Below are 16,656 nucleotides of genomic sequence, written 5' to 3'. Positions count from 1 at the left end.
TACCAACATCTAAAGCAATACATATTTAAGCTTTATCGTTCCGTTGAATATCTGTCGTACAATTGTGTTAAAATTATTAAACTGCTCTGGAAGCATTTGAGAAAAGTTCACAAATAAACTTGAACTTCTGTTCAGACAAAAGATGTTATTAGCAAGGAAAAGAGATAAATATACCCAGATTAATGTCACTGGTCCACGTCTAAAAAGGAGGTAAGAGAGAAGGCCTGTTTTAAATCCAAGGAATTAAGTGATAAGTTTGCATAGTCTTAACTGGGCACCAGTTCTAACAAGATTTTCAGAGGATTTCAAAACAACTACAGCAACTTAGAGAAAGTAGTCTAAGGTTTTCCTAATTTTAAGTGGAATAGTCAATAACTGAGGACAGTTGGGTGTGCCATAGTGAAGGACCAGAAAGATCTGAAGAGGTGATTCTTTGACAGCTGCTTCGAGTCTGCTGCTGGTGCTGTCCCAGAGGGTTGAATGGTGCAGCTTCATTATTTGTTTGTAATTTAAGCAAAATTTTGGATGTTTTTATTAGTGTGTTAAGGTCTGAATAATAATCTTGTGTAACCACTGTCTTCCCTGGTTTGACTGGGAGGAAGCACACCTCTTAAAATACGAAGGGAATAAAAAGCTTCATTATACCTCCTCACAGTGTTGGGAAAGTTGAGCTCCAGCCTGCTTTGTCCCGTTGGCCTTTTTGCCTAATGGGGCTTTCGAGGACCTGTGTAGTGTTGTAAGTTAGGAGTGCAGACTTCAGTAACTAAAAAGGAGTTCATGCAAAGTCTGTAGCTGCCTGCTCTCTCTTTCTTACTGTGAAAAAACTCAGACATGAGAAAAATGCATAGCTGCTGTGCGTCACGAGTCAAGCACAAGAGCATCAATAAAGTCTGCATTGTTCTTAACATTTTCCTCAGGAAGTATTTTATTGCTGCCTTTATTAGGACAAAGCAAATGGGAATTAAAACAATCTCTGTTGACATTCTGCAGTCGTCCAAAATCTGTTGACTGAAAGAGCTTCAGAAATGATAAAGAAATAATGTAGATCTTTCCTGTACTCTCTGTGAAGTGGAAGATAAGCCTGGGGAAATAGAGAACAGATGGTAATATTACCACAAATAGAAGCATAAGAGAGAAGGGTGAATAAACTCTACAGTAGTTACAGGACGTGAGGTTTTTCCCTCCAGGCCAAGTAAGGCAGAATTTTTAACATCAATAAAATTTCCTTTAGATTTTCTATTTATAGTACAGGACAATTTGAAGAGGAAAATTTATACTGCAAGAATTGCTTGAAAACCTGGGAATTGTTTGTTTTCTGAATATTCTTTTTCTACTTGTTTTTCCATGAAAGGAGGCTATCATCCAGTGAAAATTGGTGATCTTTTCAATGGACGGTATCATGTTATTAGAAAGTTAGGATGGGGACACTTCTCTACAGTCTGGCTATGCTGGGATATGCAGTAAGAAAACTATTTATTTCCATTCACATTTTTTCTTAATATGTTACTTTGTTTTGTTTGCAGTAACTTTTGTTTTGCATGCATGATAAATGTAAATGTTTGCTTTTTTTTTTATGCAGAAGGATGTGTGCAGTCTTATTTTGCCCTTGGTTAAGGGTGTAGTTTATAAAAGCTCTCAGAAATAAGTGTAATTTTATTTTCTTTGACAAATTAGCTTTGCTTACTTAATTTGCATGTTGTCTTGAACATGCGAGAGTAAGCTAATGTGTTTATTTCTGTTGTATCTTTAATGAAAAAGTATAATTATACCTTGATTGAATGATAAAGCATGTAACCAAATACCTCTTTCAAAGATATAAGCATCAAGGAGACAAAAATATTCAGTAAATAAGACCGCTAACAGGGTATTGTTAAAAGTTGGTTTTTAGTGTAATTTCAGTGTTTTTGTTCAGAATATATTAGGTTATGAAACACTCTATTTAAAATTTAGCTCAGAGCATGTGTTGAAAATGTTTTTGTTCTTTTCAAGGGGGAAAAGGTTCGTTGCAATGAAAGTTGTAAAAAGTGCCCAGCATTATACAGAGACAGCCTTGGATGAAATAAAATTGCTTAAATGTGTAAGTGTCACTCATGCAATACAGTGCTCAATACCAATTATAATAGTAATAATGAATTAAAAACATGTAGTGGAATATTGTTTTTAAACTTTTTAACATTTTTTTTTTCCTAAATACCTGGCTTGTTATGTGTTACCATGATTTCAGAAGCTCCACAATATTGTTTAACTTCATGTGGAAAGCTAACTAATTAGTATTTTAAAGTGAACTTTTTCCTAAAATGTCAGTGTTTACATTCTTGGTCTAGGTTCGTGAAAGTGACCCTAATGATCCCAACAAGGATATGGTTGTACAGCTAATTGATGACTTCAAAATTTCTGGAATGAATGGAATTCGTATCCTTTTGAAAACATGGCATCTTCATTAAAAATGATGTACTGAGATAAGTACGCATTTAGTTCTGGCTTTTTTTCTAGTTAAGTTGTACTTTAAATTTGTAATGTAGAAACAAAAAAATATATGTAGATGCAAAGACTGTTCCAGTCTGTAATGCACTCATCGGAGTGAAAGTAGCTTAGCTTTTCTAAACACAATGCAAAAAAAAAAAAAAAAAAAAAAATATTTCCTATGAATCGTCTCACAGTCTGCTAGAACTAGAGATAGTTTACTTAAAAACTGGAGTTTTGCTGGAAAGATTTGTAATAACTGAGGTTTACAGGAAATTCAGTTTGCTCTAGATTAGTAAATAAAAAGAGTCAGTGTCACAAAGCTGATTTCTGTTCTCATGTGGGAAGTAGAGGGCATGGAGATTCTTCTCGTGTTTGTGTGATCCTCTCTTGGCCAGGTGTTAATCTCTTTTTTTTTTTTTTTTTTTTTTTGGCAAAGGTTTTAAAGCTGCACCTTTGAATGCTTCCTCTAAGAAAAAAAAAAAAACAAAACACAAAAAAACCCACCACAAACAAAACAAAACAAAACAAAAACCCACAAACAAAACCGAGGAAGGTAAAGTAAAATATGACTGAATACTGTTCTCAGGGAAAATTTGGTGTCTGTGAATATATTTGATGTTGGAGTTGAACTAAAGTGAGTTATCCTTACTAATTATATTCGCTGTTTTAACAGCTTATTATATTACTATGCTTTCATTTACTGTTCCAGCTGGTATTTATGTGTACACTTGTTGTGTCTTGGAGCCCTAATAACAGACCTCAGTGTTCATGGTGGTGTGCTACCAGACAGAGAGACAGTTCCTGCTCTAGAGAGCTTAACGCTAAACTGATTTAGATGATGTGCCTTTAGTCTTCAGCAGATCAGGTTAAGATGCACTTCACCAACTCTTGTCCTCTAGGAGAGGAATCTAGGAGGTGACTGTCAGTAAATATGAATGCCCGCTAGAAAGCGTCCTTACAGGGAGAAGTGTGCAAGCAGTTTTCATCCCATCCATCTTTCTCTTGACGTTAGTTATGAAGCCATTGGGTTTGTGGTATGTGAGAATGAGAGTGTGGGGACAAGTATTCTCAGTTACAGAATGGGGTCTTAACTGCTTTCCCTTTGTCCCATTTTGGTTGGTTTCCTAGTTGCTTCAGTGGTCAGCTAGCATGATAGAAAGTTGCTTTAAATATAAGTGAAGATAGTACAGTCTGCTTTTTTCCTAGGTTTTATCATCTATGGTTGCCAGTAGTCATTTCAACCTGAATATAAATGGTTTATGATGAAGGAAATTGCTTAACACAGTGAGGCAAAGAACCCTGGTGAGGGTTTCTTCGTGCTACTGTTGTGCTACAAAAAATAGGTTTTAAATTATGAGCTGAGATGCTTATTAGGAAGTATTTAATAAATATCTCTATTTTCTAACTATGTTCGCAAAAAGATAATGCAACCAAAGCACTTAAGGTCTTCAGCTGACAGCTTTATGATTGAAGAATAATTAAAGTTATTTTTAGAAGTCAGAAGTTATGACTTACTGTTTTCATTGTAAAACACTAATATGAAATAGGGAATAAGAAAATGTGTTCATAACTATACATAGAAATAATTATCTGCTTAACAGAGCAGTTTCCCAATAACGTTTCTAAATTATTGCTCATTCACATGTCTGTATACATCTGTATTAAAGGTGAGAACCCTAAGTGTGATGAGTAAATTTCGTTAGTGATAATATTTTGAAGGCATATCCAAACTTTTATCTTTTTGAACTATAGCACTTAGGTTGACAAAGCCAAAAGGGACCATGTGCTCGTGAAAAATAAGGGTTCAGATAGCTTTGCGTTAGCAGATTAAAACTGGATGGCTGATATTGATTTGTTCTATTTCTGTTTTACCTTCATATTGAAAACTCTGGCAGTACAGAAGTTGGTTTATGTGGAAGGCGAATGTTCCTGCCTTACTGAGAAGTACACTTTTCGGAAAGGTACTGTAGACAGGATGGGCTGATACTGATACTAAATACAAATTTAAATTGCAGCTGGAAGTCTGTCAAAGACCTAGCCACCAGTGAAAATGTGTTATTAAGTATCTTACGCTTTGAGTTTTCTTGTGAACAGTTTGTGCATCCTAAGTTGCACTCCTTATTTGAGCAGTGGTTGGTTGTGTTGATTATTTAATCAACTCCTTTTTATCTTCTAGGGGAAAAAAAAAAATCTTTGTTGAAGGTTCTTTTGGGAGAGAGCAGGGAACTGATTTTAATATTTTGCTGCTATTTGTTTCCACTTTAAAACTGCCATATTAGTGCTATGTTAGTGTTATTGTTGTGAACAAGTTGAGAGAAATACAGTAATTTGAGAGTCTTTCCATGCTCTGCTGTTTCCAGCTTCCTTTAGGCAAGTCACTAAATATCTGTTCCTTGACTGTAAATTAAAACAACATATGCTTTATAGAGGCTTGATTATTGGTTATGGAATACATTTAAAAGTTAAAGCAAGACAGAAGAGAGGTGGGTGAATCCTTTGGATGGCTAATATCACAGAATGTTGTGGAGCTTCCAAACAGGGAAACTTGTCAAGAACTGTGTAGCACAGAACTGGGAGTCTGCAGAGCCATTAGCCTGCACTGTGTGTCTGAAAACAGTCATCTTTCTCCTAGGAGCTGCAATAAATGTTTATGTACAGAAGGATTTTAACAATGTGTGTTAGGCTACACTAGACTGATAATTTTTTTTAACTACTTGTACATTTTCAAAAGACTGCAATTATGTTTTTTTTCAGGAAATAAAAGAATTCCCGAACTTGGGCACTTTGGTGTTTTCAGTAAGCATAGATTATTATGTTTGTCTGCACTGGATATTTATTAGAGCCTTCATAAATGTTTGAGTGTAACATTTTTTTAAATAAAAGATTCAGATAATCACATGATGAAACGTGTTTGGAGAGACAAGTGACAAAATAAAGGAGGAAACATTCTTGACACAGATGTTATTATTATAATAATAAATTTATCACTAAAGAATATACAGCATTAATTAAATGCCATAAGCCTAAATGCTGCCAATCCAGAAGCAACTGAGATGCATCCAGAAGTGTTCTGTGTTGGTACCAGAGCTTCATTTAGCTTAAATAGTCTTTAACCCTCAGCAGGTTTCTAAATGCTCCTGTAATGTGTTTGTAGATAGATAGATAGTTACAGGTAGGATTTGAGTCAAGAACAGTTTTAAGTACTTAAGCCTGCCAGCAGATTAATGTTATGTTTGCTTTCACTTTTGCTGCTCTGCTCAGTTTCCCCCTTTCAGACCCCAGACTGCTTCGAAGAGTGTTCCATGAGAGGCATGTCTGCTGGGTGGCCTTTGGGTTTATTTTTGCTGGAGGACTTTTTGGACCTACTCATCCGTCAGGATGTTCGTGCTCTAAGAAGATCCCAGAGCTTGTAAGGCTGATTTCCTAATAGTAAATGCTTTTTCCAGGCTCTTTGCTGTGGGCAGTCTGGCTTACAGTTAATGCTTTTCAAGTCAGGATAGTAAATCAGACAACAGTCACATTTTTGCATACCTGCACCGAACACTGAACCTCCTGCATGCCTTTTCCCATCCCAGTTGCCTCCACAGTACTGAGCATGCCTGGAGTTTGTCCGAGTCCTCTGAGGAAAGCATTGCAATCTTTTTTTTCAGGTAGACAACACTTCTCTTTCTTGTGGCCCTCCCTCTCTTTGTCTGCATCTGCCATTCCTCCTTGCATCGTCCTTCTCAGTGCCCTCCCCATGCCTCTCAGCTATTCACTTCCCTACACCCCTTTCTCTTCATGTTACTGGTAAGGCTTAGCACTTCTGTAAGTGTGAGGAATGGCAGGAATGTGCATTGGAGAGTATGCAGCAGCAGTGGTCTGAAGGATTGTGGGCGGTTGTCCTAAATTTCATTTCTGAATGCTGCAGTGTCTTCCCTTTCTGAAATCCGGGTTGCTGTAGCATTGCAACTTCACTGTGTGGGCTAAGTTAATAAGACCTGCAGAGCTAAAGTGCTCTGCTCATCCTTTTTAATGGCTGTGTGCTTTACTAGTAACTTCTGTTCATTGGATGCTTGTGTGGTAAAGTAACCAAGACTGTTTCCTCTTCTGAATGGAACAGAGTTTTATAATATTCTGAGTAGACTTGATTGATACGATTGGGAAGTGTCTATTCGCTGTCTCCTCTAATACAGGAATTAAGGAACATGAAGTGAGATGAACAGGTAGCAGCAATCAAAATGTTACAGTTCTTCACAGTGTGCTTTGACCAGTCTTGAGATCTTTTAACTTTGGTCTTAACTCCAGCACCAGGGATGCAGATTTTAAAACTTATGTTAGCTTTATGCATATAGGTAGGTACTTGAGAAGAATCTAAATGATAGACCAATGGACAAGGTAAGTCTCATTTTGACACAAGTTAGGACGGTCATTCTAAGATCATTGCCAAGGCTCTAGTTAAAACTTAGGGAAGTTAGGGACGATTTCTCCCCTAACAGTGTAGCTCCCTGTGAATGGTCTCTGAGATACAGTCTGGTTTCATCCATTGAGGTTTTCTTGCAGTATCTGTCAACTCACTAATTTTCTGTTATTTGTATTATATTATTCTTTGCAAGGTTATAGTATTATGTAGTTAAGATTTTAACATTCTTCCTGATTTCCAGGGACATTAAAGTAACTTCCAGCTCATGTCTGAGGATTAACTCAGTATAGTAAAATTCTGTAATTTCTTGCCAGAATGGTGTGGATGATAAAACTTAAATTGGCTTGAATATCTGAATATTTTCTCCATAGAAAAATAACCTACCCAGGTATATTAAGTGTAGAATCTCTATTTTAGGAAGCCCTTGAACCACAAATCACTGGATGTTCCTACATCTTGGTTTTTCCTAATACTTTTCCCTGGTCATCTACCATTGGCCTCTGTTGGTGGCCAGCACTAGATGCTGGGTCAAATTAAACTTTTTGGCATTGTGGGTTTTTTTGCATGTTGCTTCTGAGTTCTGCATTTTCTTTGTTCCTGAGTTCTTTGGTAATTGCCATTATTCTCTGCAGTTAAAACCGTAGGTGGTAAGAGATCTATTCTCTTACTACTTTACCTTTTGTTGTCAAGTGATTCTTAATTGAGCCTAATCAAAAGTTGTTTAGTATGGTTCATTTTCTAAAACACTGTTGCTGTAGGCTTTTGTTGTTAAAACCTTCTATTCATATAATTTAAAATTTATTAGAAACTAGAGATAATAGGCCAAATCACTACTTTTAACTGTTTCAAAGAAAACAAAAATACATTAGTTATTTTTACAATTACCTATTTCATTGTTCACCCTAATGCTATCATTAACATGTAGAAATAACTGACAAGATTTGCATAATTAAAGTGTTTTATTTTAATTTGTTCTACATTTGGGTACTGTTCCTGTATGGTTTTTATATATAATTGAAATGTAGTACCAAAGCATATGCCATGTTCTGCTCATTTGAGGGGGAACTGTTTTCCCTCTAAACAGGGTGATGATTACTTTAGATGGTTTGCAAACAAATACTTGTGTTAATCTCATCAACAAGTTTATTTGGAAATTATCCTTAATTAAATCCCAGATGTCTGTATGGTCTTCGAAGTACTTGGACATCATCTCCTAAAATGGATAATCAAGTCCAATTATCAAGGCCTTCCCATCCGTTGTGTGAAAAGTATCATTCGACAGGTAAGATTTGTTAATGTTTTAATTAGGTTTTTCCACCATTGTTAATAGTTTGAACGTTAGAACGGTGATATTTCAACTGAACTCTTACTAATGAATATCTAAGATAATTATATTGGTAATCCCAGGGGGTTTGCAAGAGCAGCTTTCTGGATAGCCTGCATTTCTGCATGCTTTTTCCTTTTGTTTTGTTAATAATCAAGATTTCCCACTGATATGAGAGTTTCCTGAGCTGCTTCAGAAAATAGAAAGTTGAAGCAATGAGCCTTTTTAATAAATATAAAGATAGTAATATTCATTTTCAGTTCATATTAATTTCAGTTCATATTCAGTTGCAGTTTTGGTTGACACATCATGCTTCTTCATAAAACCTCCTGGAAAAATAGAACATCAGAACAGTGGGAAATAATATATTATTATAAAATGGATCAAAAATTGTATCTCTCAGAAAAATAGGTTCTGAAGGAAAAAACTGTTCTTTGAAAAAAATGTCTGTAAGCTTTTGTAGAGTCAGGGTTAACAAGATGTAACAGTTCTGAACATTTTGCTGGGACATGTTCTTTTTAAAAAATGTTCTTTTTCTAGACTGTGAAAATCAAATTGCTGAGGGTTGATCCTAAGAAGAAATAGTGTCTCAGCAAGGAAAAATCATATATATCTCTCTGTGGTTTTGTATGTGCTATTAATCTATGTGCAGTTAATATCTAGAAATGGTGAATGAAATATTTTGGCACTTAGGTAATTTGTCTTGCCTTTCATCCACATTACCTCTATTTTATTAATAAGTGATCTGTCAAAGTAGTTACTTTCTTTTTAATTATTATTGTATGTCGACTGGTGAATATCAACATATCAACTTTTTAATCAGAATTAGCTAAATAACCTGATTGATGCAGTTGTTAGTATACAGTTGAAATTTTAGGTCCCTTAATTTCTTTACAGCTAGGTGGCTCAGATACTAGAAATAAGGAGCTGTTATAATGCAGCGCTCCAGCTGGAATGAGCTGCCTGCTAAGAAATGGGAATGTGTGTATTTGTATTATACATGCATATAAATATCCACTGTTTTCAGTAAACTCTGTCATTTTTTTTTTGTTTGGAATGTTTTTGCTTTGATTGCACTGTCGTCCTGGAGTTTGGCCAAAACTTGAGAAATTACGATGTAGTTTCTTGATACACCAGGTTCAGCAGCAAAGCCAGGTTTAGGAGGTCCCTGCTTCAGTTTACTCTTGCCTCAGTTACACTGCCTGTTTGTAGAAACAGGCTGTAAACCAGACCACTGAATGGATCCAAGCTGAAAACAACTCCTTTTTGGAAGGAAGGTGAGAACTTCTGAACCCAGCTTCATAGCATCTTTGCCAACAGGCTCCTGTAAGCTAGCAGAGGAGGACTTTCAGGTGGGATCTTCAGGGATGGTGACCACAATCCAGTGAGAAGTGGGGTCAGCAAGGACAGAGGCCTGAAGGACAGAATTATGGGGGAGGCTGTCAGTGCTTTCTTTGATCATCATGACTTGGGGACCTGACTCAAATGGCATGTGCACATGCATACAGCATGTGGAACAAAGGGCAGGCATTAGAAATCCAAATGCGGTTGCAGAGCTATGACCTCATTGTGAGCGCAGAGGTGTGGTAGGGTAGCTCAGATCCCTGGAGAGCAGCAGTAGCCTCATAAAGCACTTTAGAAAGGATTGCAGGGAAAGAGGAGTTGAGCTTAAATGTTTCAATCTTTGATGTAGAATGGGTCAGGGTCAGAGGGGAGAACAGCAAGGGTGACTTCGTGGTATATATCTGCTACAGGCTGCCAATTTCAGAAGTAGATGAGAAGCACCTTCTTTAGACAAATAGAATAAGCTGGTTCTTAAGGGGAACTTCTAACCACCTTGATACCGGCTTTGGCTGGGCACATGCAGTCAAGGAAATTTCTAGAGTGTGTTGAGGATGGTTCCTCAGCATGGTGTGAGCTGTGTCTCAGCAAGGAGGCAAGCTGGAGATGCACCTTGCTGAAGTGGTTACAAATAAGGAAGAGCTAGTTGAAAATGTGAAGGCTTGACAGCAAGCTTGGCATGAGGAGTCCTGGTAGACAAGCTGAATGTGAGTCAGTGGTGGGCTTCTGTGATGATGAAAGCTAACTGTGTAGCAGGCCACACTAGCAAGAGTGTAGGCACCAGTATGGGGGCTCTCTTTTAGCACTTCGGGACTCTCTACAGTTTTGAGCTCCAAGTATAAGACATTGGCTTACTGAAGTGAGTCCAGTGAAAGGCCACAAAGAGGATGAGGGAGCTGCAGCATATGATGTATGAGAGGTCTTGGGAGAACTGGTTTATTTGGTTTTAAGAAGAAAAGGCTCATAAAGGGGGAAACCTTTCATCTCTTCAGCACGGATAGAGAAAATGGAGCCAGGCGTCTCTTGTCGATACATAGAGGTAGGACAAGAAGCAATGTACACGAGTTACAAAAAGAGAAATTCTGGTTACATGTTAGGAAGAAATTATTTGTGGTGAGGGTGGTCGGGCACTGGAACAGGTTGTCTACAGTGTTACACAGTCTGCATCTTAGGAGATAGTCAGAAATTAACTGGATAAAGGCTCTGAGCAGGGTGGTCTGATTTTAAGGTTAGATACAACTTTGAATTCTGGTGAGGTTGGAATGAACTGTTTGGACTAGTGAGAGTGGCATTGAGTGGTAAGACTTCCAGGTTGTTCATCTCATTAAATTTAATACAGATTCTTATTCTTTCTTCCACTTGGCCAAAACTTCTGCTACACATGTTCTAAAACCTTATTTATGAACCTTCAATATGAAATAATTTATTATTGCACTGGTGTTATCGTACAACACACAGTTTTGTTTCAGAAAGTACTATAATTCCATGCTACAATGAAAAGTATTTTTTATGCTATGATATGGATTTTTTTTTTCCAGTTTTTCAGTACTTTTGAGTATTGGGACAAAATTAGGTTTATTTTAAAACGCAGCTGAGAGTTGAGTGTCTTAATAAGAAACTTCATTTTGGTTTCAAGCAGTTTTTTTTCCCCTGGGGTAGAGTTATGTGAGCTGTCATGCAAGAGAAGACCTTACAAAATTGAAAAAAGACCTAGTTGCTGCAGTTTCTTTTGTGCAGTAGAGATGATTGGAATTGTCCATTTATTTAATTCCGGAATCCTTACTTTGGGTTGTAAAATGTACAGCATCAGTCTCTTTGGAGGGGATCATGTCCTGAAACTGATGCTGAAAAGAGCATTGCGTATTTGATGAATGAAAATATTCACTTTTGCTTTGATCCACAATATAGTAAATCTGTTTAATGGGTCAATATGATGTGACTTGAATGAAAAAGAAAAAGAAGTGAATGTTAATTAGAAACTGCAAATCATGAGTTTCTTTATGTGAAATTAACCATGTGACCTTTAAAAGGGAAAAAATGCAGCCTTCTAATTTACATTTTTGATGGTAGAACAGGATCTGTGGTAATTTTTCACGGTCACAATACATTACCCATTTCATTTTTTTTCCCTTTTTCAGGGATAAATAAACTAGACTAGGAGTGTTTTCCTCATTCTCCATCATCTCAGAGCGTGGTGCAAAGCATGTCCATGTAGTATACATTTCCTTACTGGTTTAGTGGTATAACGTACTTGCAGTTTTTAGGATGAAGCAGTATGATCCACATTTTGAGACGGCTAAGAACACTCTTTCTAATTATAAAATCCTAGCAGAATGGTCCTTATGGTAACTCATGGAACTGATTGGGATTCTAAAATAATTTTTTTCTTACTTTCCAAAAAAGCTTTTCAGCCAAATTAAAGACAAAGCTGTCACCCTAACACCCTTATTTAAAAGGGGGAAAGGCTATCTTTTTATTGTGGGAGATAGCAAATATAGTTTCACATAAATTCAACTTCTACACATTGCAGTGGAACAGATATTTTTTCTTCTGAATATGGCTTTCACTGTACTCTGGAATTTTTTTTCTTGGCCTCAGAATTAGAGACATTCAATGGTAGTTTGTAAAATGGTCTGTAGTGTAGTGGGGGAGGGAAGAGACTATTATAATCCATCTTTATGTTGCTATTGCTGTTAATGCCTCTCTTAAAATTTGAAGTCACTTCACCACTAACTACCTTCCCAGTATAAACCAATCTTTCTTCACTATTTCTTTCTTTGAGACATACTGTATGTTCTTTCAGTCGCTTTGGCAAGTAGTCAAAAATATTTTGGATCTGCAGGAAAAAAACAGATTATCAAGAACACAGCATTTTTTAGGTGTACCATTGGCATTGATGCTGAGTCCTGCTCAAGGGAACATACAGTTTTTATATATGCATACAAAGAAAGCTTTTCAGAATGGTTGCTATTCTAGTTAGCTCCAGAACTGGAGAAAGCAGAGCCATGCACTTAAGGTGTTTCTAGGATACATTAGCCTGAGTAAATATTATATGATGATGATGCTGCTCTTCTCCTGAGCTACCTTCGGTGCTAGATGGATGTACCAATTCTGGTACTAGCTCAGGACTGGGTGGTAGACTAATGTCTTCGTATTTTGTTACTGGTATTTTGAACCAACATGTTTTGATTTTTAAAGCTCACCATAGGTAGTTGTGTCTTAAAAGATCCTGAGAGCAAGGAGCTTGCTAATTTATTTATAAAATACCTAGAATGGCAGGATGTTCTTATAGCTGAAACTCATGAGTTTGGAGGTCTGTTTTGTGCTGTAGAACATTCTCTAAAAGTTGAAAGTAGTCTTTTAAGTAGGGTCAGCTAGGTTTCTGCTTTTTTTTCTTTTCTTTCTTCCTGATATTTTTCTACAGTATTTACCTAGATTATCGTAGCTATAGGTTGGTTTAGCTGTTACATTTTTCTGTGCTGTATAATTGTAATAGACTTCCACAGTTTATCATACCTAGGTTTTACCTAAAATACTTGTAGAATGACGCAAACTATTGTATTTCTGTTCTAGTTAGAATTTGAGAAATTTTTTCATTGTATAAAAATCATGTTGTAATTTTTGTCCCAGAACGCATTTTTAAGACTTCAGATATGCAGGCTTGCTATGAGCTAGCAGAATTTAGACTGCAGAGAGTATGAAAGACCAGTGGAAATAAACATGTGACAAATACAGGTAGACAAATCCTTATGTGACGACTTGGTGACATTAAAACTTGATTTACTATTGGCATTCTAAGGAAAACTGTAGTTAGCATTTCATCCCAACAACACATTTCCCTTTTTGCCTTTTTTTATAATCAATTGTAAGATGGTTATTCACAAACCAGACTTCAGTTACAGCAGGTAGTACTTTCAGTAATTTTTTTTTCCCAAATACCTATCTGTTAAAGAGTGAACCAGGGAGGATCAGCCTTTCTGACTGAGCACCCATATTCCTTTATCAAAGGAAGATGTATCGAGTTTTTTACACATGTGCAGGTCAACTAAAGAGCACTTGGGTAATGGAAGTCTGAGAGCAGGTTGCTGTCATCGAGACAATTCAGCCAGCCAGCATCTTACTCATGAAAGTCTCAACAACTGAGTTTATGAGCTACATAAATTATCCTGTCAGGTCACATATGGGCTGCAGACAATCAGCTGAACATGTCTGTACTGCTAATAAATACATTTAGCTTGGTCTGGATGATCAAAATAAATTTTTTAAAAAATCCTTTCGTAATTAGGTACTTCAAGGTCTAGATTATCTACACAGCAAGTGCAAGATCATTCATACGGATATAAAGCCAGAAAACATTTTGATGTGTGTGGATGATGCCTATGTTCGTAGAATGGCTGCTGAAGCTACTGAGTGGCAGAAAGCTGGTGCTCCTCCCCCCTCTGGCTCAGCAGGTATGATAGTGTATTTAAATGCAATGTAGTAAAGTTCCATCAATATATTAATGCTAATAAAATTTTGTTTAATGAAAATTAACATTTTAAATAATTGCATGTGAAAAATGCATGTCTAGTTAATTCTTACTAATGCTCTGGAAACTATCAGGGAAATGCTTTCTTCTCAGTTTTGCACGTTCAAGTTTTTGGGGTCCCCAGATACAGAATATGATTTATTGGTATAAACTTACTCTCCTCCCACCCCACAAGCTGTAATGGCTGCGTTTTAGCTGCACTGGAGCCTTGCATCTCTAATATTGACAATAATAAATAGTTTTATCTAAATTATGTGTCTAGTTCCATTACAAGTTCATCAGTGTCCTTGTGAAATTATCTGCCGCCTTGTCAGTTATGACTTATTCTCAGAATACAATGAAAAGTCTTAGAGTCCATAGTTTTTCACCCTTGAAAATGGAATTTATTGTGCCTAACTGAATTTGTGATAAGCCTTTCTTCCTAGCACTGTATGTGAAATGTTTTATGTTAAACTTGCCAGGAGTTTAGGTAGGAACTGTACATTATGTTTAGCTAGGAGAAAGGGAGGTAAAGAAGTTCCCAGCAATCAGTGAAGACAAACAAGGAGGAAGTGTAGCTTCTCCTAGTGATCTTTAGTACCATAGTGGCTATTTATTTTGCAGTCGAGCACATCAGCTACAGGAAGGAGAAATAACAACATTTAAATACCTTTGTACTATTGTCAGAAAATGTGTCACAGATTAAAATCTCTGAGGTATAATAAAAATACCCGCTATATCAGGAACAAATACAGTCGTCAAAATCCATAAATATTTCACAGTATCATATATGTTAGGAAAATCTTACAAGTCATGAGTATAGTTATTGAATTTTACACGATGTGTAATCACATAGCTAAAGACTGTGTTATTTGTGTGGGAGGTAACTTGATTTTGTTCATGCATCCTTTATATTGTTTCCTGATGTGAAAATAAATATTATATTAAGAATATATTGATGGAGTTCTTATCACACTTTGTTCTTAGCAAATTGTAATTAAATCTGTGGCTTTCCACACAGGAGCTGAAGCTGTGTTTTCTTTACAGCATTTCAAGAATAGGTTCTGCCGAATTTCCCTTTTTAGAGCAGTGATGGTACTCAAGTTTAAGAATATTTTTGAAAACCTTGCCCTTTCAGGGGCATACAAGCCATTTTTCCCCTGAACTTAGTAGCAGGAGCTGAACCTATAAAAGAACTCTGAAGTCTCAACTGTCTCAGTTTTTTATTTTGCATTGTTAATTGCCATATGCCTGGGTGTCTGAAGAAGTTAATGAGAGATTCTCCTCCCCCGTTCAGTTCTGCTTTCTTACTTCCACTTTGCCTTTGTCTCCTATATTTGGTTATTTCTGTTGGGTTTTATTATTGGGGGCAGGGGGATGGCTTGTATTGCTGTCCTGTGCATTTCCATGGTTAGTATTTTAGTCTAATCAGACATAGTTATTGATGGTATCCTTCTGAGAGATGCTAGGAAGAGGTCCGTGCTGGAGATGCTTTTTCTGTGGTGCTGTGCTTTTTGCCATAGGCACTTCATGCCACCAGTCCTAGCAGTCAAACTCCCTTGTTTCAGAATGAGTGCAACACAGTAGTCATCTTTGTTGATATTCCCTGAACTATTTAAAATCTATCTATATGTGCTCAGTCAGCTGACTACATACATTTAATCTGTGACAACTCTGCAGTCATTTAATGTTTTCTGTCCACTCTTTACTGATTCAGACTTTTGTTTCTGACTTTCATTAACTCTCCACCAACCACAACAGAGTGAACAGAAATTGAGGGTAGCTCCTTCCAATTCCAGATGCTCTAGTGGAAACATCAAATTGTTTCAGACAGCAGGTACTTGTAAAGAGTAAAAAGTCTGGTTAAAGAAGAGATCACTACCTTATATTTAGTTAAGAATATTTTTACTAAATTTCTACTACTTTCTGCTTTTATAGAACTGTTTTTTGTAAAAATATATCTTCATTTTTTCTTTTTAGTGAGTACAGCTCCACAACAAAAGCCTGTAAGTATTGTTATGTAATTCAAATTAACCATCTTCTTTTCTGTGTTTCTGTAGGTATTCATAGCTATTAGACTGTTGGTAGTCTCTACCCTTAAGCTTCCTTTGAATAAAGCTTTTATCTTTCAAAGAACACTTTTTAAAATGTCTTTGGATTTACCAGTTTTAAGCATAATATTTCTCTGATGGAAACTTTCATAGACTTACAATTCCATAGCTATGTCAAAGGAAGTTAAGCACTGCCATTTTTGTCTCTCGAGGAATAATCCATTACATTCAAATCCCGACAAAAATGGGTACATGCACTAAATATCATGCATTTCAGATAGCTTAGGGACTTCAAGGCCTTAATCATCAAGGCCTTAAAGGAGAGGCTTTTTTTATGACATTTGAAAGATCTTTTTGCCATATACTTATAGCAAATAACCACTGATAATACAGCTGGTTAAAATATCGATGGTCAAACTTGCTTTCTATGTCTGTGTGTACAGAATGTATAGAATTTCCATGTGCATACAACACAGATGAAGATTAATAGGATTGTCCAACTAACTGTCTTGTTTTGACTCTGTCCCATAGCTCCTTTTGAAGGTAACAGGATTTATGGGTAAAC

At 36.5% G+C, this 16,656-nt stretch overlaps 1 protein-coding gene across 5 annotated transcripts in view; it reads left to right on the top strand.

The window, feature by feature from the left end:
• Nucleotides 1-16,656, top strand: part of SRPK2 (SRSF protein kinase 2) — a 155,026-nt gene that overhangs the window by 110,605 nt on the left and 27,765 nt on the right. For all 5 annotated transcript variants that reach the window (XM_064444665.1, XM_064444675.1, XM_064444649.1 and 2 more), the window contains 6 exons: nt 1,352-1,460; nt 1,990-2,077; nt 2,325-2,412; nt 8,044-8,150; nt 13,819-13,984; nt 16,021-16,046. In XM_064444665.1, the coding sequence (XP_064300735.1) occupies nt 1,352-1,460; nt 1,990-2,077; nt 2,325-2,412; nt 8,044-8,150; nt 13,819-13,984; nt 16,021-16,046 (584 nt within the window). The remainder of the gene's footprint in view (nt 1-1,351; nt 1,461-1,989; nt 2,078-2,324; nt 2,413-8,043; nt 8,151-13,818; nt 13,985-16,020; nt 16,047-16,656) is intronic.

The sequence above is a fragment of the Phalacrocorax carbo genome, chromosome 1 (assembly GCF_963921805.1).
Source record: "Phalacrocorax carbo chromosome 1, bPhaCar2.1, whole genome shotgun sequence".
Classification (NCBI taxonomy): Eukaryota; Metazoa; Chordata; class Aves; order Suliformes; family Phalacrocoracidae; genus Phalacrocorax; species Phalacrocorax carbo.
Note: the sequence above shows the minus strand (reverse complement) of the source record. Positions and strands in the feature narration are given on the sequence as shown.